General features: G+C 37.4%; 1 protein-coding gene across 6 annotated transcripts in view; it reads left to right on the plus strand.

The window, feature by feature from the left end:
- Positions 1 to 25,908, plus strand: part of MYO1B (myosin IB) — a 216,202-nt gene that overhangs the window by 159,652 nt on the left and 30,642 nt on the right. For all 6 annotated transcript variants that reach the window (XM_001369531.4, XM_056794136.1, XM_001369564.4 and 3 more), the window contains exons 13-18: positions 662 to 727; positions 13,710 to 13,814; positions 15,929 to 15,991; positions 19,427 to 19,627; positions 20,906 to 21,132; positions 22,415 to 22,615. In XM_001369531.4, the coding sequence (XP_001369568.1) occupies positions 662 to 727; positions 13,710 to 13,814; positions 15,929 to 15,991; positions 19,427 to 19,627; positions 20,906 to 21,132; positions 22,415 to 22,615 (863 nt within the window). The remainder of the gene's footprint in view (positions 1 to 661; positions 728 to 13,709; positions 13,815 to 15,928; positions 15,992 to 19,426; positions 19,628 to 20,905; positions 21,133 to 22,414; positions 22,616 to 25,908) is intronic.

Raw genomic sequence — 25,908 nt, forward strand, 5'->3', positions numbered from 1 at the left:
TCTTCCTGCTGCTAACCAGCTATGTGACCATTGGCAAATCATCTAGTTTATTTGTACTTTTATCAGTAAAATAAGGAGGAGAGGGGTCTAACTCAGAGTCAAGAAGAAGAAAAAGCAAGAGAGGCAGCCAACCATCTAGAGAATAGCAGGTTGAGAGGGGAGTGCAGCAAGTTACACATTTTATTTTATAATGCACATTCTTTAATGCTCTAAAGGCCTACTCTCCATGGTACATAGGAGGGATCTATCTTAGAAGTTTTAAATTGCAGTGAACGCTTAATGCTTCTGAGATGTAATTGTAACACATGAGGTGCACAATTTAAAAACCTTTCACTGAATGTTCAGATGTGTTGTGTTTCTCTTATTTGGAGCCAGAAATTTCTGAGACCCTTCTAAGTTTAAAATGCTATAAATCTGTTATTAAATTAAGAACTTTTCTATTACACTGACTGATTTGCTAATAAAGTTTCTGGAAAAATTATTACTGATTTGTAATATTTTTCATACATAAATTAACGTGCTACATTGCTCTTACATACTTTGTAAAGAAAACCATGGTGTAATGAACTCGTGATTTGTCATGAGATCTCAGTTTGCTTTCCTAATTTTATGGTAGCGATCTATTTCATGCTGAAATGACAGCTCTTGTTTCTTAATGAAGGCACAAACAAAAGTGAGAAAGAAGGTTATGGGAGTTTTGGACATTTACGGCTTTGAAATTTTTGAGGTAAGTTGGCTGATGATTAAATTTGGTTATGTGGGAGTGAAATTAGAGAATCCCTTAGCCTTATGTCTGAATTATCTTAAAGTTGAGGACCACCAGGCTAAATGCAATGCTGTTTTTAAACAATCAATTCTTAGAACTGCATGTGCATTTTTAAAGCACAGTTTTAAATTTGGTTACTGTGAACTTGTACCTTCAAACTACCTGAGTACTTATGGCATGCTGGTTTGTGTGTTCGTTTCCATAATTCATAAGAGGAAAAAAAAAAGGTAGTTCAGTATTACAGAAATAACACTGGCTTGAACCTAGATTTTAGTCCAGTTCCTGCCATTAACAAGTAATGTGCCCTACCTAGGGAATATCATCTAATATCTCTGAGACTCTATTCCTCCTTCTATGTAAAAACAAAAACAAAAACAAAAACTCTGTAATCTCCCCAGAAAGCATTTCTTAAAGAGTATTTGATAAAAACAATATAGTGTGGGGGCATCTAGGTGGCTTAGTGGACTGAGGGGTCGGGCCTAGAGATGAGAAGTCCTGGGTTCAAATTTGGTCTCAGAAATTTCCTAACTAGACAAATCATTTATCCCTAACTGTCTAGCCTCTACCACTCTTCTGCCTTAGGATTAATAGTATTGGTTCAAAGACAGAAAGTGTTTTTATTTTAAAAAAAAGAAGAAGAATTCAGTATTTTGTGTGTGACTCAATTTTAATGATTTACATGCAGAAATGGGATAGTTTGTTAAACTCTAAAAACTCATATGTTCCTTGTTTAAAAAGAAGTACTGGTAGATTGGAGTCTGTGTGTTCCTTAACTTCTCTTGCAATTTGAAAATAACATCTTTTTTATGGATTTTCCAATTCTTGCAACTGCTAAGCCCTTCACATGGCCCGTTAAAGGCCTTTCAAAGAATAGACATTCTATTTGTATTACATACTAGAATCATTGAATGATTCAGAATGTCTGGAAATTTCAAGTCCCCTAAGCCCAATACTTGTCTGAAAGGATTAGGTGAATGAAATGGATTTGGTCCATGACTCTTAGAGCCATCTAGCATGAGATGGTTTGTTGTACATCGGGCTACGCATACCTCTCTGTGTCTCTGTCTCTCTCGCTCTCTTCCTCTCTCTCTCTTTCTCTCCCCCCTCCTTCCCTCTCCCTTCATTGTCCATGCCCCTCAGTCATATTGGAAAATGCAGTTGCTATGCTATAACCCTCCATTATTCTTCAGGGGTGAGAAGACAGACTCTTAGACTGATACTTAGAACCTGCCCCTGGGCATGTGTGTTGGGATCCTGGCTTCAGACCAGTTGCCACGGATCACACGTATATGCCTTTCCGTCTCTCATGTCCTAGGTGTGTCAAGTTGTTGAGATAATCCTGTCTTCATTTGCCAAATGAGCAGGTTGGACTAGAGAGCCTCACTACAGTGTCTCTTCACTCTGAATTCTGTGACAGGATAGAAGAGCACCAGGGCTATACTAAAGTCAGCTCAGAACAACAGCCAATTGTTAACATTTTCAGTGAGTGTTTGCACCTCACAAATCGGCAAATGATACAAGTCAGGGCTTACTTTATTATTTGCTTGATTGTCTAAAGCTAAGAAAGTCCTGAAGAAAATATTAGCCTTGCAGATTAAACTTTAAAATGTGTTGTACATACATATATATATATATATATATTTTTTTTTCCCCTGTTGGGCTGATTGTTAAATATTTACTAATTCCTGAATACTACTTCAGGACAATCCTTGCTTAGGTTAGAGATCATCAGACATTTTTGCTTTGCAAAGGAAAGCCCAGCAATTCAATTCAACAAATAATTATTAAGTTCACATTGTATGAGTAAAGAATTTCAGCTGTAGGACTTGGTTCTCTGATCAGTTTCCCCAGCAAAGAACTTGGCCCTTTCTAGCAAGACTTTGTCTCACTCCCCCACTAAGGGGGAAGGACGAAAGAGGCATTATGTTTCATAGTTGGCAGAGATAGAATTGCTCTGCCTGGCATATAGCTATTCTGAATTTTGGCATTTTTGATAACAGGGCATATGGTGAGCAGAGATCTCACTTAAAAGAGCTTAAAAGAAAAGGAGTACTCCCTGATGTCAAAAACAAGGAAACTGGAAGAGATTTTCTTTGCTTCTCAGCATAGTATCTTTTAGGTGATTTCTAAAATCCCCCTTCCAACTCTGCATTCTATATTCTAAATTAGCTCAAATCTAATTGTAATTAGCTAGGGGGGATTTTCTTGAAACACCCTAGCATATAACTTCATAATGGATATATTATGTATGGCCTTTAGCTTAAATTTTGCTTTAATTGACTTTGAGTCTGCATGTTGGAAGAACTTTAGGGAGTTTAGCTCAACCTAAGGAAAAATTATTCTGAAGTATTATTCAAGAGTTAGTTGGTGAATGTTTAACAACCGGCTCAACAGAAGAAAAAATAAAGTATGTACAACACACTTTAAATGAATGTTTTTGCATGGTTGGTTTGAAGTTCAGGAGAACTTTTTAAATTGACATGGGTCCATGCCTTTTAGATAACTTTGTTGTTCATTTGTTTCAGTCATGTCTGACTCTCCTTGACCCCTTTTTGGGTTTTCTTGGCAAAAATACTGGATTGGTTTGCCATTTTCTTCTCCAACTTATTTTACAAATGGGAAAACTAAGGCAATCAGTGTTAAGTGGCTTGCCTAGGGTTATATAGCAAGGAAATATCTGAGGCTAGATTTGAACTCAGGAAGATGAGCAGTCCTTCTGGGCACTCTATTCACTGTGCCACTTTGCTGCCCCCACTGAACTTTACCTTGTTATGTACATTATCAGGATGTTATACATGATAATACACATATACCCCAAACTGAATTGCCTGCCGCACTGGGAGAGGGAAGGGAAAAGAGGGAGGGAGGTAAGTTTGATCATGTAACTTAGGAAAACTTATGTGGAAAATGTGTTATAATACTTAATTGGTAACAAATAAATAAACAAAATAAATCCTAAAATTTTTTTTGAATTTCATTATTGGGGAAAGAACAAAGCATTGGGAAGAAGACTGGGCTCTCTTTGCCACTCAGTATTGGAAGAAGGCAAGACACCACCCTGCCAACGAGAGATTTGTTTGTTCCAGAGCAGCGGTCTGAGGCTCAGTTCCCTGACAAAATTAATGCTTCAAATTCTGTTATAATGAGAGTATAATGGAATGAGAAAACTTTAAGTTCTATTAACAAATTTAACTACTCAAACTTAGAAGAGACCACTTTCTCCTTCCAGGGGCCAGTGTTTATAGAGGGAGACAAATATATCTCACATTGCTTAGTGGTTTGTTGCTCTCAGGAGGCGGGCTTTCTTTCCCGTGATGCAGCTAGCAACCCATCTATGCCTACCTTGTATGCTCTTGTCCACAGGCTTCTTTGGAGGGTCCTCCTTGGTGTATTGTGCGCCTGGCATTCTTAAAGCACAGGAGGCATTTGTGAAGTGTCTCCTGTTTGCTAAGCATTCTGACAGCCTTTGGGAAGATACCCAGTTTGGACAAGAGCATCATCCCTGTTCTTTGGGAGCTTGTGGTCTGGAAAGAGCCCAAGATAGCAGATAACAGAATAAATCCATGATCGATTCTCAAAGCAAAGTGATACATGAGGCTTCCAGGAAGGTGGTTACCCATTAAAGGGATACATTTGTCTGGCCCCCTTCAGTTGCCTGCGCTGGGAGGGTGGTCCACCCAGCGGAGCATCCTTATCTGAAGACGTTGAGTGTACCTGATGGACGCCACTGAGGGTAGAGAAGCTTCAGGGATATTTTTATCCAGTTACCTGGTGACATCCCTGTCTCCACTTCAGGGTTATCTCTGTCCTGAGAACCCTGGTGTCATGGGGAAAAAAACACCGGTTTGGGAGTATGAGAGCCCGAGTTTAGCTCCTGGTGGTCGCTACACAAGGAATACTCCTTGGCCTTGGGGAAGTCATTTAAACGCAGTGGCTCCCACTTTTATCTTTCAAAAGAGGACGGAGAGAGGATTGGGATTCAGTGGTAATTCAGGGATCTCCCTACTTTGCTTAACCATATAGTCCTGGCTTCTGACGAGACGTGGAAATATACAAGTTGGCCCCGGTTACCCTCGTCTGCAGGGCCCTGAGCTCCCTTAGACCTGAAGATGTCTGCCAGCTTTTTCTCGGACCCCTGGCTCGTGTTGACTGTTAGTAATTGGGCCTGGGGTGAGCCAGCATGCGATTCTTCTCTTATTACTTACAAAACTACTCTAGGTGAAGCTCCCTCCCAGAAAACCCTACAGCGTAGAGTCATGGGAACTTAGGAGGAAGAGACTACTGAGAGGGCACACTTGTGGGATAAGTGACAGATGGTTAGTTTACATGGCTTGCATTTCAAAAGGCCTTCTCATGCTTATCTGGGAAGACCCCCTTCCTCCCTCACTAATCTATCCTCAGTGAGTGTGAATTCCTTCAATTACAGGCCAAAGGCCATATCCTTTCCCATTGTCCTCAGGTTGGGTGTAGATGTATGTGGTTGTATGTATTCATTCATTTATTCATATTATTATTTATTTATCTATTTTATTTAATTTTTTTAGAGGACATAATTAGTGGTCTTGATTTTTCCAAATCTGAACTCTGAGCCAAAACTAAAAGCCAGCTTTAGATAAAGCTCTTTAATCACTATAAAGTCAAGAAACGTCAGTTATCCTTTTCTGAACTGACTCCCCTGTTTGCTTTTTTCCTCAGTTCTTTGAGAAAAATCAAAATGTAAGTTTTTAGTTGATTGTTCTGTGACTTATCCTTTGTATGCCTCCTCATATTAATCCTTCAGATATCTTGATGCTCAATAACTGAGGGAGAAAGCGGAGAGACTGATTTCCTTGCAGGAAGTCCCAGGACAGATTTGGCTTGTTTCTTTCATCTTTTCTTGAAACGAAAGTATTGAATTTTTTCATCCATTCCATGCTTGTATCCAGCTCTCGCTGGCACCTTGGGCTTTTACAGTGAAAAACAAGGAAACTGGCAAAAATGATTGAAGAATTAAAAATCGAGATGGGGAGGGGAAAGGAATGAGCATTTATTAAGCATCTAAATACTAACAAATTTTGTGTGCCAGGATAAAATGGACTGTAGACTTCAGGCTCTATTTTGAGCTTTCATATATGCTGTTTCTTCCCCCTAATAGTGCTCCTTCATCATTAGAAACAGCTGGGTGGTACAATAGATAAGAGTCTGGGATCTGGAGTCAGGAAGACTTATCTTCCCAAGTTCAAATTTGGCCTCAGACACTTACTAGCCATGTGATCCTAAGCAGGTCACTTCATCCTGTTTGCCTCAGTTTCCTCATCTGTAAAATGTGCTAGAGAAGGAAATGGCAAACCACACTAGACTCTTTGCCAAGAAGAGTTGGACAGAAATGACTGAAGAACAAACAACCTGATTAGGAGCAGCCAGGTGGCACAGTGGATAGAGAGCTGAGCCCAGACTCAGAAAAACCCCAGTGCAAATCCACTTTCAGCTATTAGCTGTATGGCTTCAGGCAAATCACTTAGCCTCTATTTCCTTCGGTTTCCCCAACTCTAAAGGAGGACTAATAACACAGCACCTCCCTCCCAAGGTCCTTGTGAGGAGGATTAAATGAAATAATATTTGTAAAGCACTTCATGCAATGCCTGGCACATAGTAGGCACTATAGAAATATTATTTGGTTTTTTTTCTGCCTTATCTTTCCAGATTCAGCTTAGCTTCCATATCTTCCTTGAAGTTTCATATTATTCCCATATTACTAATTTGTTTAACTTTCTCAATTGACTTTTACTGTCTTTTTTTTTTTAACCCTTATCTTCTTACTTAGAATTGATATGAGGTATTGGTTCCAAAACAGAGGAGTAGTATGAGCTAGGCAATTGGGGTTAATAAATGACTTGCTCAGGGTCACACCACTAGGAAGCCCAGGGCTTCCTGTCTCTGAGCCTGGTGCTTTCTCCCCTGAGCCACCTTACTGCCCCAACTCTGCTTAGAGCTCTGGTTGCCAGAGCCATCCAGCATAAGAAAAAATAAGCAGGAGGAAATGGAGAAAAGCCTGCTGGCATCAGAACTACCCATCAAGAATAATTTGAAATCTGGCAATAATAATTCCCAAAGCCTCATTTCCCCCATGTTTTCCTTGGATGCTCTTGCCTATTTGTTTCTTTGTGAAGATTTTATTAATTGACCTAATTCTGATACTTTGGAATACTGTAAAACCTTTCAATTAGCTTTAAGATGATTTATATTTTTAATTATTGATGTGGATGATCCACACACATGGGATATCCCTCTAACTGCTTATTCCTCAGTGTTTCTGTCAACATTGTGTCTTGGTAGATTAACACTCAGGTAGTCAATGCATTTTGTTATTGTTTGTGTTCCTTTTATCATTTTTTCCAGATTTGTGTCATATAAAAACGTAATGTCTCTCTTTTTTTTTTCATTGTTCCCTCCATGTTTGCCAAATTTAGTGTCTAGTTTGTACTTTCTTTTCAATTAATTATTGATGTCTGTTGGTAGGGATTTTAAAGAATCCTACTATTATTAATTTTTTCTTTCTTAAAGAGTGCTAACTTTGGGAGGCATCTGGGTGATTCAATGGGTTGAAAGGCAGGCCTAGAGACAGAAGGTCCCAGGTTCAAATATGACATCAGACACTTCCTAGCTGTGTGACCCTGGGCAAGTCACTTGACCCCCATTGCCTAGCCCTTACTGCTCTTCTGCCTTGGAACCAATACATAGTATTCATTCTAAGACAGAAGGTAAGGTTTTTGTTTTTTTGTTTTTTGTCTTTTTTAAGAGTGCTAACTTTTCCTTTTTAAATTTAACTACTATACTGTTTGGTACAGAAATATTTAAAACAGAGACATGTTTACTTTTAATTGATTATTGATATTGATTATACTGTTAGTGGGGGATTTTGAAGAATTCTACTGTTATTATTTCCCTTATGAATGTTAACTTTTTCCTTTATAAATTTAACTGCTTGGCAGAGAAATGTTCAAAATGAATATGCTTTTGTTTTCAGAGGCAACCTTTCAAGCACAATATATTTTATTTTTCTTCCTAAAATGGTTTCTGGTTTGAATTGAGCTTCATCAGCTATCATTACTGAATCCAAATTTTCTGGTAAATTTTAGTTCAATCTCTTAAATGATATCCACTTAGATCTTTTGACATTAAGTTTTATAATGATGGTGATAAGAATATTTCTTACAATGAAAAGTTTTTTTAAAAATTAAAGGCTGATCCAACATGCCTCCCTTTTCTTGTCTCTTCCATTTATTCACAAGTGAATTGAGTTGAAAAATAATTGTGGCTATTTAGTTTCAGACCAACTTATAGCCACCAGGCAATTTCTGCTGTCACACGTCATTTACTTTATGCCACAGCCAATTGGTTCTCTCTCTGACTGACATGTCAAAAGAAACTTTGGACAGATCGCTGTGTATTTTTGACAGAACATGCTCTGCCTCATAACATACATAAACCTAAGCCCTGGGAAGACTTATTCTTTCCTCCTCAAACTGCTACTTATCTCATCCTAAAAAATAAACCCAGCCTATCAGAAATGCCCTCTGTCTTACACTCCCTGGAACAATGTACACTCTTTAAAGAGAGGGATGGTTTCATCCCAGTGCCTAGCACAGGGCCTTACATGTAAGGGAGTTTTGTTTTGTTTTTAAGAGAGAGAGACAGAGAGGTGACAGGGGAGGTGGAGATAGAAACAGAGATAGACTGGGTGGACAGATACCCCTCATTAACTTTCTTTTCTTTTTTAAACCCTTACCTTAGGATCAATATAGGATCAATACCTTACTCTTAGGATCAATACCTTACTCTTAGGATCAATATTGTGTATTAGTTTCAAGGCAGAAGAGTGGTAAAGGCTGGGGGGAGGGGGGGGAGTCACACAGCTAGGAAGTGTCAGAAGCCAAACTTGAACCCAGGACCTCCCATTTCTGGGCTTACTTAGCTACCCCCTTAACTTTCTAACAAAGCAGAGAAGTTCTAAAGTTGAGGGTTTTTTTGTTTGTTTTGTTTGTTTGTTTTAAGAAATCCCTGCTAATGACTTATTTGAGTGTCTTCCCAATGAAGTATAATATGCTTTGTTAGAAAGTTAGCAAGGTGGATCTGTCCATTCATTTATCTCTATTTCTGTTTCTGCCTCCTCTCTGTCACCCCCATCTGTCTGTCTCTGTCTCTCTTTCTCTGTCTGTCTCATCTCCCTCCCTCCCTCCATCCATCCATCCATCCATCTATCTGTCCATCTGTCTCTCTCCTTCTCTCATCCTACACAGCTTCAGTTGATCTCCAACCTCACTGTTGAGGTATACAACAACCCATCCATATATTACAGTAATTTGTGACTCTCTTCCATGGCTTCTTTGAACTCTTCTGCCAGGAGTCCTCCCCAAATGGCAGGAATCTTTCTTTGTATTTCTTGACCTTGTGTGGGTACCAGTGGCCAATGGAAATTTTCTACAAGTTTTCCCTCACTCTGGGTAAAAGAGCAGCCAGTCTTCTGTTCTAGTCTTACATCTTTCATAATATGTCTGACACTTTTTTTCTCTACAGTTCTTTATTTTTGATATATTGCAGCCATTCATGTGGTGTAGCTCAATTAAGTTAAAGTTTTTGTTTTAAGATCATTTTTAGAATTTTGAAACACCCCTGTGAAATAACAGGTTTGAAATAACATGTGAAATATATGTGAATATGATATATGAAATAACGTGAAATAACACATTACTCTTGTAGATTATCTTAGAATTTAAATAGTGTCTTCTTTTCAAGAAAGAAAATATTCATAATAAAAAAATTTTTCATTGGAACCTTTTTTTCCCCTCTCCCCTCAGTCTTCCTCTTTCCCTCCCTTCTTCACCCCCTCTTCATCCTCAATAACATGGCAAAATAGGAGGGTTATTCTAAGGCAAAGAACAAAGAAGGTAGGTGTGTATACCTGGAAGGCTTCATAGAAGGAGGAGCTACATTACTTGGGACTTGGAAGGATTTAGGAAATGTGAACAAAGGTATAGAGGGAATTCATTCCAGGCATGAGATTGCATAAGCAAAGATATGGGACTCTAGAACAAGCAGAATGAGGATTAGAGTAAAAGTCACTTTTGATTGGAATTTCAAGAACTTTAAGAGAGAAAAAAATATTAAATAATACAGGAAAGGTCATTTGAGTTCTCATTGTACAGAACCTTTAATATCAGGACTAGGAGTTGATATTTCATTACCTAGGCAATGGGGAGCCACTAATAATAGTTACTTCGACCCCGAGAAAGTTATAAACATATGGGTGCTTAATAGTGGAACTTTGCACAAAAGACTGAAATAAAAGTGAATCTCTCTGTCCTATTATGAACACCACAGGAACTGGGTCAGAGTTTGGCTTGGTGTGATCAAGGAGATGCCTGGGGTTCTGTCAAGAGCAGAGCTGAAAGCAGAGGACTAGGAACAGTGCTGAGACCTGAGAAGGAAGATTAGAAGGGTAAAGGTCCCCCAGGCAGCAGCCACCAGAAGAGGAAAATTCCAAGGCTTAGAGAAGAATCAGGATCATCTGTGGCCATTGACTCTATATGGGGTTATATAGGTAGTTAGTCAAGAATGTCCTATATTTAGTAAATTGGAACCTTGTTATGGCACCATTTACAGTGAGAAAGTATATGAGGGTGGTTTGTCTTAGGTTTTATTTAAGAGAGAAGGACCTCATATATTCTTATCACATATCCCAAGGCTAGATCTATGGCGATGTGCTCTAGTGTATAACCTAAGACAATCTAAATCTAATGGGAGATAAATAGAGATAAATATGGCTCAGCTGAGCCTTCCTTTTTCTGTTCAGCCTTGAGAGATAAATTCATAAGTGACTAACAATTCCAGGTTTACAGCCAAAGTGAAAATGGTGGGTGGGAGGGAGGGGAAATAATGGAACCAGCTGTTGGCTGAGTAACCCCCAGAAGACTTTGGACCATGCGGCAGAAAGGCTATATATAAAGAATTATGCCGCTTATGAACAACTTGTTTCTTGCATATTCTGGAACCTCATTATTTGCAAAATTGATTTAAGACCAGTTGATTAGAGCTGATAGCTTTTCTAAAATTCAAGACAGTTGCATCTTAAAAAGGAAGAGTCAGTGAAACCCTGACATTATTTAATGTGGTACAAATGAGAGGAAATAGTCACATCTTAGATGGAATGGAAGACACCATGGTTACATCTTGTAGTACAGCCCCACTTTACATTGAAAAGCATAATGATTTAGAATAAAAATTAGCCAGATTTTTTTTTCAGATCAAGATTATTTAAGTACTGGGTTAGTAAATCTCATATCGAATTTGTAATGACATATATTTTGTGAGAGAGAAATGCAGACAGAGACAGATATACCCCACTGGATAGTTCCATAATTCTACAAGGACATAATAGTCAATTATGTTCCCTGTTGAGACGCTCAATTTTTTTAGTGCCCCCCCCCCAACAATTATTATAATTTTTCTTCTTAGAAGGTCCACTGGAAAATCAATATTTGCTTGTTTAGTTTTCACTTGTTCTGTCTTTCTGTGGGGGAAAAGAAAAGCCTGTGCTCCTGGATCATTACCTTTTACCTTCTTTGGTGGTGTCTGTCTGCCCTCCCTGGGTTATTAATGCAGGTGGGTGGGGGCTGCATTGTGAGCACCTTTCCCAGGAATTTCATTTATCCTAAGAATAGAAGAACATTAAATCCTCCTGTACTGACTGCTTCAGGGCGTCAAGACAGTCACTCAACACTGTTTCAGTCAAGCCCTTAAAAAAAACTTAGATCTGTCACAATAAGATCTTAGTGAATAGCAGGGAGTGGGAAGTAGGACTCAGCCTTAAATGGTTAGTTGATCTTATGTGGATCTATGACACATATTCACATATTCTGTGTAATATAGACTAAGTGTGAGACGTGCGTATTTGCCACCATGAGTAATTATCTACGACTGTTTTGTTTCTGAAGTTCCTTATTCTTAAGAACTGACAGCATCTTATATAATTTGTCTTTTTTTGCATCAGAATGCAGTAAGTATGACCTGTTTGCGGTGCCACTTTGTTGCATGCTACATGTTAATCTCTTCAGCTGTGTGAATTTTGCAGCAAATAAGCATCAGCTAAGCACGTGGCCATTAGGACACGTTGAATTCAGTAGGAATATGTGTATATGTATACACATGTAAGTCGGAAGGGCAAATTTAATTTCCCTTTATCTTAATTATTTAATTGTTGTGGGTAATTTGTGCAGCTTTGGTCTTTGTTTCTAATCTGCCTGTGTGTATTTACTATTCCTTGTTTTGTAGCTTAGCAACTAGAGAAGGTTATATGCTCATTCATGTCTAAGAAAACTCGTTACCTCTTCCACATCACTTAAAACTTGTCAGCATAAGAGTATTGTAAACAGTTTTATGGCTATTTCACAGAGACATCCTGAATACCCTCAAAGACTATGATTCACTGTATCAGATCTCTATGATCTTCTAAATTAGCCAGATATCTATTCTTACCATGAACCTTTCATAGAATCCTTTTTTCTTAAGGCAGGCACCTTTTCATGACTTAAGAACTCTTAACTAAGGGTTCAATTATCGGAGAAGTATAGTGCTATTAGAGTAGAACAGGTCATGGTAATATTCTTTAGGCATGTAATTGAATCACTTCAGATCAAAACTTTAAAGGACCCAAGAATTAGAAGCACTTTAAAAATTTTATATTAGTGTCAAGAAGGATGCACCTTTCAAGGTATTATGTTTTAGTAGAAAAAACTGCTGGATTTGGTGCCAAAAGACTTGGGTTCAAATACTGGTTTTGTCCCTGAGCTTCAGCCTCCCTATCTGAAAAATTACGGGGTTAATATTAGGTCATCTCCAGGATTCCTTCTGGCCCAGAAAGATCCTTTGATCTTATAACCTGTGATTGCATCCATTTAAAATAATTAAAAGTGACTTTTCACCAGTTTTGTAGTCAAGGTTTTTTTTTTAAACTTTTTTTAAACTTTTTTTCTCTTCTTAAACACAGTACCAATGAGATCACACTGTAATGTCATATTCATATCATTTGTGGCTGAGAGCTGAATATTTTCTATCACCAGTTCATCACTGGTGACAAGAAATCCTAGACTGACTTCCAGAAGAAAAACTAATCCAGGAGCTCCTTCCCAGGCATCACATTCAAATTTCTCCCACAGTCTGCCCTTGTTCCTTCCCCAGCTGCTTCTGCAGCTTGCAGACTCCTTCTTTCATCTCATTTTCACGAAGGAACCAGAGTTTCTGTCGTCAAGGGATTGAAAGGAAGTTCTATGATGAGCTCCCCTGTCTCAGAGTGAGAGTAGATCAGGATGCCAACAAACCCGGGCTGGAGGAGATGAACTTAATACATGAGGATTAGGAGGAGCACCTTCCTTCCTTCTTTATTTCCACACCAGCATCATCTCTTAGCAAAAAAGGGAAGAATTAAGGGATGATCCTTTAGGTTAAAGTGGTAGCTGCTGGTCTCTCCTGGAAAGATTTTTGGACCCAAATAAGAGGCCCAATAGGATCTCACTTCACCCATTTGCTGGGTCTGCATCTTTTATATGAGAAAGCATAGAAATGTCTGTAGTGTGAGAACTTGAGGCCACGTAATTATGACTCCCACTCTCTCTTTTCTGACATTTAAAATAGGGTAAAAAAAATACAAGCCCCATATCTCTTCCACGTCAGTGCAAGACCAAAAGCTTCCCTGCATCCTGCAGATGGCAACATTTGTGTGCCATTTTCTTTTTCGGTTTATTTCCACCAGTATTTACTACATGCCTGTCAGGCCTAAGTCGCTGTCTTTGCCCTACTCGTGGCTGAATTTGGAAAGCTTGTTCCTCAGATGAACTGTCCGTGTGGGCACTGTAACTGCACTGAGCTGGCTTTATAAGAAAACAGTTGTTTTTTTCTTCTCCTACAGGACAACAGCTTCGAGCAGTTTATTATTAACTATTGCAATGAAAAACTGCAGCAGATCTTCATTGAACTCACCCTCAAAGAAGAGCAGGAAGAGTACATCCGAGAAGTAATGTCCAAATATTCTTTTTTTTTTTTTTAAGTCTGGAGATAGGAGGTCCTAGATTCAAAATGTAGCCTTAGACACTTTCTAATTGTGTGACCCTGGGCAAGTCACTTAACCCCCATTGCCTACTCCTTATTGCTCTTCTGCCTTGCAACCAATACTTGTATTGATTCTAAGACAGAAGATAAGGGTTTATAAGAAAGAAAAAACAACTCTCCTGATACTAACTATGGTCTGTTTAGTTGATTATAAGACCTGGGTTTGAATCCTGACTCACTTCTTTAGTTTGGACCATTCACTGTACTAAACTCTGAGTTCAAAACTAATACTTATTCTGCCACCTGCCTTAGAGGGTTGTTGTAAGGAAAGCACTCTATAAAGGAAACTATTGTTAATTTATTTATTGTATACCATAACAGGAAGAACTCATAGAGCTGGGAAATAATGAAGTATTCAGAAAGATATCCTGAGAACATTCTTTTATTGGTTTATTTCCTGAAGAAAAAATTCATTTTCTAAAAATATCCACTTTAGATCATTAATAGGTAACATCTGTCCCTTGTTTTCATCCTTAGTTGAAAAAGATGAATATTTTGATTCTCCTTCTCTTTTCAATATTCATATGTATTCTAAATATGAACAGGTCTTATTTTGAAGAAATTATAGCAAAAAGTCCTCAAAACTATTTCTCATTCCTTTCTTGGTTCTTTGCTTTATGCTTATTAAATAATACTATCGTTATCATTAGTAGTTTTGAAATCAGGAAGATGGGGATTTAAGTCCTGCTTCTTGACATATACCGACTGTGTGACCCAGTGTCCCAAGCCACTAAGATTCTAATTTATGTAGTGGTTGCCAATCTCTGTTAGCAGAGGGAATTTCTTCACCAGAAGTTCTCTTTACTAACGAAATCACAAGATCACCAGAAAAAGCTCCATTATAATTTTTTCAGGTCCAGTTGGTTATTTGTTCTCTCCAGGCTCCTTTGGTGTTCATATCCCTTATGGACATGGACTTCACTTCCCTCCCCCACAAGGACCCCACTTTATGTTGCTTTTTCTAATGTGGTAGTTTTCCCCCAGTAAATTCCTAAAGCAAACCATCAACATTTTTTCTTTGAGGATAAATTATAAATAATTTGTTGTGTAATTTCAATCTGTTACATTGTCTTTGTTTTACAGGAAAGCCACTATACTTTAGTAATATTTTTTAAGTGTCTGGCACCTTCTGGCAGAATAAACATTTTATAAGCCGGGTCCATTCTCTTCCTGTCTTCTCATCATAAAGAAAATGGTGGAGCTTTGATCTTTAACTTAAAGTTGTTTGTACAATTTGACTAAGACATTTCTACAAGTCTGTAGAAAGAATTCCAGTGGGGCGTATGGATTAAATTTCATCCCCTTGGAAGAAAAATAAATGTTTATTCATGTGAAGCTTGAATATACAAAGTAGAAGGGGACCAAAGTGATTATATCTTGCGTTGAAGTTTTGGTTATAGTGACCTAATAGTTATAAAAATATTACAGTTTTTCATACCTTTTAAAACAAAACAAAACAAAAAACAGCTCTAATGTGCACTGTGGACTAGCCTTGGGTCATTTCACACTTGATGTGGTTAATTATCACACTGCTTAGTTCTCCAAAATATCTGACCAACCTTGATTTTTTAAAGTAAATATTCATAGGATTGTATCTCCATTTATTTTTTCTCATGTTTGAAAATCCAGAACAAAAAAAATCTAGGATGTCAGATTCTTGGGCTCTAATTCTGACTTATTTCCTTGTAAACATTGTAAGTATACACAAAGCATTATTGACCCAAGGATTCTCAGTGTAAATATTTGGCTCCTTGCCAATGAAGTGCATGGGAAATTGACATAGATTGGAGAATGGAATGGAAAGCAAGCCTGGAAGCAGTTCAAGGGCATTCATTTTGGTTAGTCGGTGTCAGTGGTAGACCACTTCACTCAGATAAACATTTGGGGACCCAAAATCATGTTTATAGAGCTGATCTTTAAAGGTAACATAATGAGGGGATTTTAAATACACTGAGACAAATAAGATCTGCATTGTTGATAACATTTTACATAGGATTTCTTTCCTCTTTTTTTTTTAAGGATATAGAATGGACTCATATTGACTATTTCAATAATGCTGTAATTTGTGACCTCATAGAAAACGTGAGTACCTGATATACAGCTATCTGAAATGCCTTTGGTACAATAATGATTTTTAATTATAAATGGAAAGGTAACCCTGCATTGGATTTTACAATTTTTGTTTTGACAACTTGATTCTAGGAATTAGAGAATGAATATATGTTTCTTAAATACCAGGTAGGACTGTATCTAAATATAGAGAGATGCTAGAACATTCTTGAGGCTCCATAACAAACACTCACACCCCCAGGAAACTTGAAAACAAGGTGAATTGATGGGTATCATTTGCTTTGGCAAACACTCCATTCCAGCACTTTAAGTCTTTGAGTTCCTCTTACCTGCCTATTTAGATTCTGAGCCAAATTCAAGACTTCTGAGATTTGGGGTTAGACCATAGTGAGTTCCATCTGTTTGCTCTATTATTATGTCTCCTTTGGTTTCATGGTAGTTGTAACACATCTTTGGAGTGATGGGTTAGTTCCAGTACCCCATTGAGAGCCTTGTCTCTGCTCAGGAAATGGTCCAGTTCCAAGGGGCGTGTGGAAAGTGAAATCATAGTAGGTAACTTCTACTTTCTCAGCCCTCCTTACACATTCATTCACTCCTTTAAGGTATATACCTTGAGGGCAATCCAGAATCAGAATGGCCTTCTCAAGAAGTCTGTATCATGGTGGCATAGAGTCATTATAGGCTCATCTATGTGTTTGGGGCCTTGGGATATGCCAGATGCTCAGATATTTTTTAAATCACTAAAACAACAATCAGTGAATGTTTTATCTTCCCTTTGTTGGTACTCAAAAGCCAGTCCTATCATTTTTACACCATCTCGCTTCACAAAACTCATACCACATATGTACATCATTGTTTACCTCATCAAATTGTCCATTATAAATAAAAGTTAACAATATATAGTGGAACAGACTGGACCAAGAAGCCTCTCTGGGCACCTTCCTTCTTCTCTCTGGGACCTGATTTTTTATCTGCAAAATTGTGGCATTGAACCATATGATCCACAATCTTCCTACCAGTTCTAAAATCCTCAAAACTTGAAGGCACTGTGGTGATGTGACGTGTTAAAAGCATTAACATGCTCATATGCAAAGGAAATCTACTTCCTAGGAGACTAGAATGCAAACCACTGTAGGATGTGTTTTAAGAAGCTTTCTGTGTCCATCTTGGGCTGTAGGAGTTCAAGAATTCTTTTTTCTTTCAGCATTTTGTTGCCTTGCTTGGAAAGGCTATCCTAAAATAGAATGGGATTTTTTGGAAGTTAGGGGGTTTTCCCCTCCTAGAGGTTTTCAGATAAATCCTGGATAACCACTTGAAGAGAAGATTCCTAGATGAGTTGCACTCCAAACTGCAAAATGGTGGGATTGAACCACATAATCTCTAACCTTCCTACTAGCTCTAATGTGAAGTGTTCCTTTGTTTCTCTAGGAGGCATTGTGGGAGATTTTTCTATTTCTTCTATATGTAAATTTGGACTCTAGTAGATACTAATGTGATATTACATATGCTAGAATAAAATCAATAGTTTTTATTGGCTTGACAGTTTTTCCTGTGCCTGTTCATTCCTTAAGTATAATGAGCATTGAAAGTGATGAGCAGCCCTCATTGACATTATTCTGTGTTGCCTTCTCTTCTCTTTCTTCTGATTTACCTTTAGAATATGAATGTTGATATATCTCTTCAACTTGAACTCCCAAAAAGTCAGTGAATAAGAGCTCTCAAGCCAGTTGGTACTTGTCCTCATTCATTATTGTCTACAGTAAACAGTAACTAACTCATTTAATTTTTTGATGGAGTAAAATTTGCTCTAGGACCCATAACTTGTGAAATTCTTGATGAGCATGTTTCCCTTCTCAAATTTAACAATACATTTAATTACTTCCCTTTAAGTTTTGGAAGGGAAAGCCCAGTGGCAGTGTGCTTATTTAACCAAGCAGTGGCAGCCCAGAATACTTCCATTGTACACGATGATGGAAGAAACGCATGTTCATCTAAGAAAGAACCTTGATACCTACAGGAAGTATTTCCTTCCAGCATTCAGTTCAGAAATCCTGTTTATTCTTGTTACTATTATGATTACATTGTACTTCAAGAGAGTCCATACTTCCCCTTGGTTCCATCTGGAATGAGTACATGCTGCTGAAAGGATGTCCTGACTCCTGTGGGGAAGGTTGGAAGAGAGTAGGAAGTTTTGCATTGCTGGAAATAGGTAGAGTTTCTTTTAATTACTGCTTGGCTGCACTCTTGGGAGTTGGGGTGGCTATCACCATCTCTTTGGGAATGAAGTGACACGTGGACACCTTTATAAAGTGTACAATTAACATTTTCGTATTAAATTTAAAGCTGAGTACTGTGTTTTGGTTTTGCCTCTTGAGATTAAGGAAAAAGTGACAGATTCTGAAAGCGTGCTCTCTCTCTCTCTCTCTCTCTCTCACACACACACACACACACACACACACACACACACACACAAGTAGTCTTCATATCCAAAAAAGGAAGGGTCCAATTTTTTTTTTCTAATGAGGAGAATAATACTGTAAACTGCTTATGCTTAAAATGCACTAAGACTTTTAGGACATCAAGTACACAAATACATATGTATGAATGAATGTGTGTAAACATACATATATACACACACCTCTATTTCTATATATGTATTGTCTTTTCCAGTAGAATGTAAGCTTCTCAAGAACAAAGCCTGTTTCATTTCTGGTTTTGTATCTAAAGTTCCTGACATATAATAGTTGCTTTATAAACGTTCCTTGATTGATAATATATATATATATTTTTATTGCATTAGTCAGAATGAACTCTTAGAGCTTGTATCCCTCTGAACAATGACAAATGAACACATGTTTTTGTGTTTCCCTTTACAAGAAAATGAACATTGTAATCTCTATTACCTCTTTGGGAAGTTTTGTAAACATCTGAAACAGATTTCTCCGTTTGCTTCCCAAAGTGAAAATCAAATGATAGCTTGAAAAGTGTCTTTTATAGATTAATTCTCTTTGAGCTCTGCTATGTGATTTGAGATCTCATAATATGAAATTAAAACAATTATGTTGGTTTCCATATTCTAGATTCTAAATTGCATTCTCACTTTAAAAAATAAAAGCCTTAAACAAAGCTTCCCCCCCCAAACAAACCAATGAAATTATGTTAATCAGCAAGATGTTTAAAAAATAAACAAACCAAAAAAAAAAAAAACTGTTTCTTTCCCCTGAAATGAATTCTGTTTAAGGTCCCAGTGCCCTATTGACCCATGTTCTAATCTTGTCAAAAAAAAAATGTTGACCTTAGTGGTTTTAGATTTAAGCACTTTAAGAAGAATGGTTTTGTTTTTAAGTTAATTGTGTTTTAATGTGGTCATTACAAATAATTATTAGAACAATTGGCTGAGGAAGGAAGGAAACTTTTCTGGTGTTTTTTGTTTTTTAACAACTACAGAATACAAATGGAATCCTGGCTATGCTGGATGAAGAGTGCCTTAGGCCTGGCACAGTAACTGATGAGACCTTCTTAGAAAAGCTGAACCAAGTCTGTGCCACCCATCAGCACTTTGAGAGCAGAATGAGCAAGTGTTCACGGTTCTTAAATGATACCTCTTTGCCTCACAGTTGTTTCAGAATTCAGCATTATGCGGGCAAGGTAGTGTATAAATCCCTGAATTGCTGACAACTGTCATTTATGTCTATGTCACGGCCATCTGCCAGGTTAGGCAGCCTCAGCACTATTGACTGATTTCAAGGTTTCGAGTGTAAAAGTCTATGTAGCAGTAAGAAAATGATTGACTAGTGAGATTTTTCAGATCACCGAAGTTCAATAGCAATCAGAACCTGAAACCAGATAGGGTAAATTCCTTTAATGTATAGTACGCCATAAGGCAAGCCACTTTGCTTTAATACTATGTACTCAGCAATTTGCTATGTTTTTAACAAAAATGTTATAATTTTAAAAAGCATTCTGACTTCATTATTTTCATATGAAGCCATTTATCTCAAGCTTTATTAATAGATAGCTTATAAATACCTAGTAATTAAAACATATTGCTGATAAATGAAGTATGTTCTTTTAAAAATTGAAAGTCACAGTAGATAAATAATCATGCATAAAATCAGGAAATCATTCAGAGTATAAGAACTCATTACTAGATCCAGATGTTGAAAGTGTGTTGCAGGCATCCATAATTCCTCACCTATCCTTATGGAGGTTTTGATGTTATTTATTATATAAGAAAGGTGATAGAAATTAATTTGGGCAGTGTTTTAGCCAACTTCTTAAGCCTTTGGTTCAAGAAAGTTACTAATTTTAGTTGGTTTCCCATTATTTACAGAAAAGGCCCTAAAAATTTCAAAGGAAATCATTTGGAACTTTTTCCTCAGTGGGAAATGTATATACTGTGTCTAAAGTAATAAACGTTACAAATGAGTGTAATTAAAATTAGTGGGGTACTATTTCATTTCTATATTCTTCCCCAGTAAATTTACTCACATAAAATATATTCTTTTTGTGGTACAAAGTACTGAAAATACAAATAATATTTGAACATTTTCCTCCCCACTCCTGTCTTGGTGAGATTGAAACTTATGGCATATTTAGCAGGTAAAATATAACCTCAGAAGATGTGTTTAGGCAGGAATAGAGCTAAAATTGGAAAATGTTAAAATAACATTTGGAGCTCTTGCAAATCTTGGAGGATAAAAAAAATATTTTGAGATCTGTCTATTTACACAGATGGAAGATAAACTGAGAGGTTTTTTTTTTAATGTTTAGAGCTAATTTGGTATTATAGTGTGACTAAAGCATTGGGTTGTTCATGGAGAAGGTGGTATCTGAAAACAGATTTTCTTGAAATGTTTCTTTAAAGAGTTTAACACTGTTTGATTTAGCCTGCTTGCCATTCATTTTGATGTATTTTCTTTACAGGTTATGTATCAGGTAGAAGGATTTGTTGACAAGAACAATGATCTACTCTACCGTGACCTGTCTCAAGCCATGTGGAAGGCCAGCCATTCTCTGATAAAGGCTTTATTCCCTGAAGGAAACCCTGCCAAAATCAACCTGAAGAGGCCGCCCACTGCAGGATCGCAGTTCAAGGCTTCCGTGGCCACACTGATGAAGAATTTACAGACCAAAAATCCAAACTACATTAGGTACTTCAGGCTTATCAAAAACTGGAAAGTCACTTGTGAAGCCTCTTTAGGGCAATAATGTCAAACTCAAATAGAAACAGATCCGTGGTGCCACTTGCAGTATCTGTGTTGAATTTTTATTTATTTTGTTAAACACTTCCCAATGATATTTTAATCTGTTTGGATTGCCTTTTTCACCTCTACTCTAGAGGGTAGAATATTTTTCAGATCTTATTTGTCCACACATAGTCCAGCATTTTTATTATTAAACTTGGTCTTGAACAGTTTTGGAGGAAACCATTGTTGGAGGTATAGAAATTCCTCATTTGTAATCATCAGTACTCTTATCCTTGATGCCAGTAGGAATTGTTTCATTCTTTGTACTCGTATCCCCATTGCCCAGCACATTTAGATATTTAACTAATATTTGTTCATTGAAATGAATACAAAACTGGATCTAGTAATGGATGAGCTTTTTTAGAGGAAACGTATCTAGATTTTTCCTCTGAGATTTGCAAACCAAGAAGAGGTTAGAAATAAATGTTTGTGTGATGTTGAATAATTCCCATCATAGGAATAGAAGGTACTTTCTTAAGGAGTTAATTTGTCCAATTCTCCTTTCAACATAAATACAATTTATTTCAGAGCTGCCATTACTTATGGATTCAGTAAAGGTGAGGTCTTACTATAGGTGACTGTATGTTTGATGGGCTTTGTTCCAAAAGGATGTTTCTGGTGGAGCTGACATCACATCAAACACCCAACTTCTTGAATTACTTTTGGTAGAAATTAACATTAGTAATACTACTGTACTGACCGTATAAATAGACAAAGTACCTTGTACCCTAATGCATTATAGTCAAGGACTCTGTTGTAAACCTATACATAGATGGCAAGAGTATTGAATACTATTGGCATTTTTTAAATTTAGAATATACTATTGGCATTTTAAATTGATGGCATGATATTTTTAGATGTAAAAAGGAGAAGGTGAAATTGACCAACTGAACTGAAAGAAATGAATTATAATTCTATGGAGATTTATTTATCCATGGTATATGTCTATATCTAACAGTTGAGAATATGAGAAATGTATTTGATAATCTCAACTTGGCCATAAGCAACAGAGAATGTTTTACAATAGTTGTTCCCATGGATTTATTATAGAGTTCTTTTAAAATGAATTTCAAATAAAGTATCATTCATAGTTGCATGGTTTTATCTTGTATAGAAAAAATAGACTTGTAAAAAAAGTTTCTTTTAAGAAATACCATTTAATATCAAAATACCCTTCATTTTTCAGGTGTATTAAGCCTAATGACAAAAAAGCTGCCCACATCTTCAACGATGCCCTGGTGTGTCACCAGATCAGGTACCTCGGTCTCTTGGAGAATGTCCGTGTAAGAAGGGCAGGCTATGCCTTCAGGCAGGCTTATGAGCCTTGCCTAGAAAGATACAAGATGCTTTGCAAGCAAACCTGGCCCCATTGGAAGGGGCCTGCCAGGTGAGAAAATTGACAGATTTAATCATGAACTTTAAGAAGGAGAAAAACTTGTCTTTTCCTTCATGCTGTTAGCCTGAATGTTAAAGTGATATCTTGATTAGGTTAATAGTAATAATTGACATTGGTACATATTTTACCATTGAGAAGTCAGAGTCTGATCCTCAGAGCAACTGGCCTCAGAGAGATTAGATGAAACAGCTTTTTAGAGGTAAATCAGGGACTCGGCATTCTCCAGAAATCCAGATGCAAGGCTCTGTCCATTGCAGCAGGCTCCAAAACAGGTTCACCTCTACTTTGCCTCCCTTCTTGGGTCATCCAAGAGGATTCTTTGATTCCGTTTCATTGGCTTATATCGTTAGTGGAATTTAAAAACAGGCTTATATCCGATGAAGAAGGAATTGATCAATACCTCCTAGTAGAACGTTAGAACCTTACAAATCCCCTCTGAACACCTCTATTTTATAGGTGAGGACACTGTGATCCAGCAGTAGAGATGGTTAGTTATTTGCAGTGATGGGCTTTGATATAATTTAGAAATTCTTAAATTAAAAATGTTCTTTCTGTTACATGATCTTGCCTCCACCTCAGTTCAGCAAGTCCTTTTCCAGCATCTGTGCAATAAGGAGGGAGATATACTGTTCTAGGTGCCGAGGACACTCAGAGGAAGCCAAGAATAATACTATCCCTCAGGAGCATACAAGCAACATTTACCTCATCTTTCACATAAAAGTTGAATGGCCACCTTTTTGCCAATTGACCACTTTATAATTAGAGATAGAAAACCATAGAAAGATAGTGTAGGTCTAACAAAGAGTTTACCACACCAGCTGATAGGAGGCGTTGGTGCCATATCAAACTCTGATGTTGATTTTTGGGGTATTATGGTATAAAATTCCTCTTTTGGATAAGTGAAAAATTGAAATAAATAAGCTTAGAGGTCACTTCTTGTGCTAATTCTTTACTTCTCTGAATCCATGGGATTTAATTTCTTTATGTTTCATTTTCCTACCTAGAAAACAAAGGCTGAGTGGATAGCTATCCGAGGAGTCAGGAAAACCTGGATTCAGGTCCTACTGCTGATCCATACGTACTGTTTGTAAAATTCTGGGCAAGTTGAGTCACCCCTCGGTGCCCCAAGGCAGTCATCTGAGACTATAAAGAGCCAGTTCTGGGGAGAGAGAACTTCCTTATTAGGAGTTTCCCTCTATCAATGGAATCTTGGGTCTGGTTTAAAACACACACAGGCACTCACATGCAGAAAAAAAAATAAGGAAACAATTAAAGCATATACCTCTGCCCTGCCCAGCTCCTACTATGGAAGTAAAATATTGTGAGCCCTGTGCAGCTTGTCTTAGTCATACCTAGGAATTCCTATGCTCAAGATTGGTCTGTTTCCTGAGTTTCCCACTCCCTGGCATTTTTTCTCTACCCTTATTTCCTTGCACCTGTCCCAGGAATTGTTTTGAAAATACCTTCAGTGGGTTAACCAAGGAGGCTTAGAATAAATCTTTGTACACGTTTGAAAGTCTTTTCCTTGCATTTCATAATCCCTTCTGTGTAAACCCAATTTGATTGGTACGTAAATACACTTATATAAATGCGGAGCATTGCTATTATTGGTCAAATAGAAGAAGAAATTGACTGTAGGTTCAGGTTTCCATTAAAAAATTCAGTGATGAACCTAAATAGACAAGTTTACCCAAAGGATTAAGAGGGTTCGGTGTAATCGGTGGTATTAAATTTCTAATAGTTCTTTCTCCTTGAAATTTAGAGGAGGAGAATATGGAAGGAGTGAAATAAAACAAATAAGAGTGAAATGTCTAAATGAACATTTTTTTTTTCTTTCCCAATTTGAATTAGTTTATTTAGTCAATTTAGAACATTATTCCTTGGTTACAATAATCACATTGTTTCCCTCCCTCCCCTCCACCCACTCTTCCTGCAGCCAACATGCAATTTCATTGGGTATTACTTGTGTCCTTGATCAGAACCCATTTCCATGTTGTTGTTTACACTAGGATGTTCATTTAGAGTCTACATCCCCAGCCATATCCCCATAGACTCATTTGATCAAGCAGTTGTTTTTCTTCGGTGTTTTTACTCCCACAGTGTTTCCTCTGAATATGGATAGTGTTTTTTCTCATAGATTCCTCCCAGTTGTTCAGGATCACTGCATTGCCACTAATGGAGAAGTCCCTTACATTCGATTGTACCACAGTGTATCAGTCTCTATGTACAATGTTCTCCTGGTTCTGCTTCTCTCACTCTGTATCACTTCCTGGAGATTATTCCATTCCCCATGGAATTCCTCCAGTTTGAGCACAATAGTATTCCATCACCAACATATACCACAATTTGTTCAGCCATTCCCCAATTGAAGGGCATCCCCTCATTTTCTAATTTTTTGCCACCACAAAGAGCACAGCTATGAATATTCTTGTACGTGTCTTTTTCCTTATTATCTCTTTGGGGTACAGACCCAGCAGTGCTATGGCTGGATCAAAGGGCAGGCAGTCTTTTATCACCCTTTGGGCATAGTTCCAAATTGCCCTCCAGAATGGTAGGATCAATTCACAACTCCACCAGCAATGAATTAATGTCCTGACTTTGCCACATCCCCTCTAACATTCATTACTTTCCTTTGCTGTCATATTGTCAATCTGCTAGGTGTGAGTTGGTACCTCAGAGTTGTTTTGATTTGCATCTCTGATTATAAGAGATTTAGGGCATTTTTTCATGTGCTTATTAATAGTTTTCATTTCTTTAACTGAAAATTGCTTATTAATATCATTGTCCATTTTTCAATTGGAGAATGGCTTGATTTTTTGTACAATTGGTTTAGCTCTTTATAAATTTGAGTAATTAGACCTTTGTCAAAGGTTTTTGTAGTGAAGATTGTTTCCCAATTTGTTGCTTCCCTTCTAATTTTGGATGCATTCGTTTTGTTTGTACAAAACCTTTTTAATTTGATGTAATCAAAATTATTGATTTTTACATTTTGTGGGCTTTTTTCCTAGCTCTTGCTTGGTTTTATAGTTTCCTTCTTTATATTCAGGTCATTCACCCATTCTGAGTTTATCTTGGTGTAGGGTATGAGATGTTCATCCAAACCTAATCTCTCCCATATTGTCTTCCAATTTTCCCAGCAGTTTTTATCAAATAGTGGGTTTTGGTCCCAAAATCTGGAATCTTTGGGTTTATCATATACTGTCTTGCTGAGATCACTTACCCCATGTCTATTCCACTGATCCTCCTTTCTGTCTCTTAGCCAGTACCAAATTGTTTTGATGACC

The sequence above is a fragment of the Monodelphis domestica genome, chromosome 4 (assembly GCF_027887165.1).
Source record: "Monodelphis domestica isolate mMonDom1 chromosome 4, mMonDom1.pri, whole genome shotgun sequence".
Taxonomy (NCBI): Eukaryota; Metazoa; Chordata; class Mammalia; order Didelphimorphia; family Didelphidae; genus Monodelphis; species Monodelphis domestica.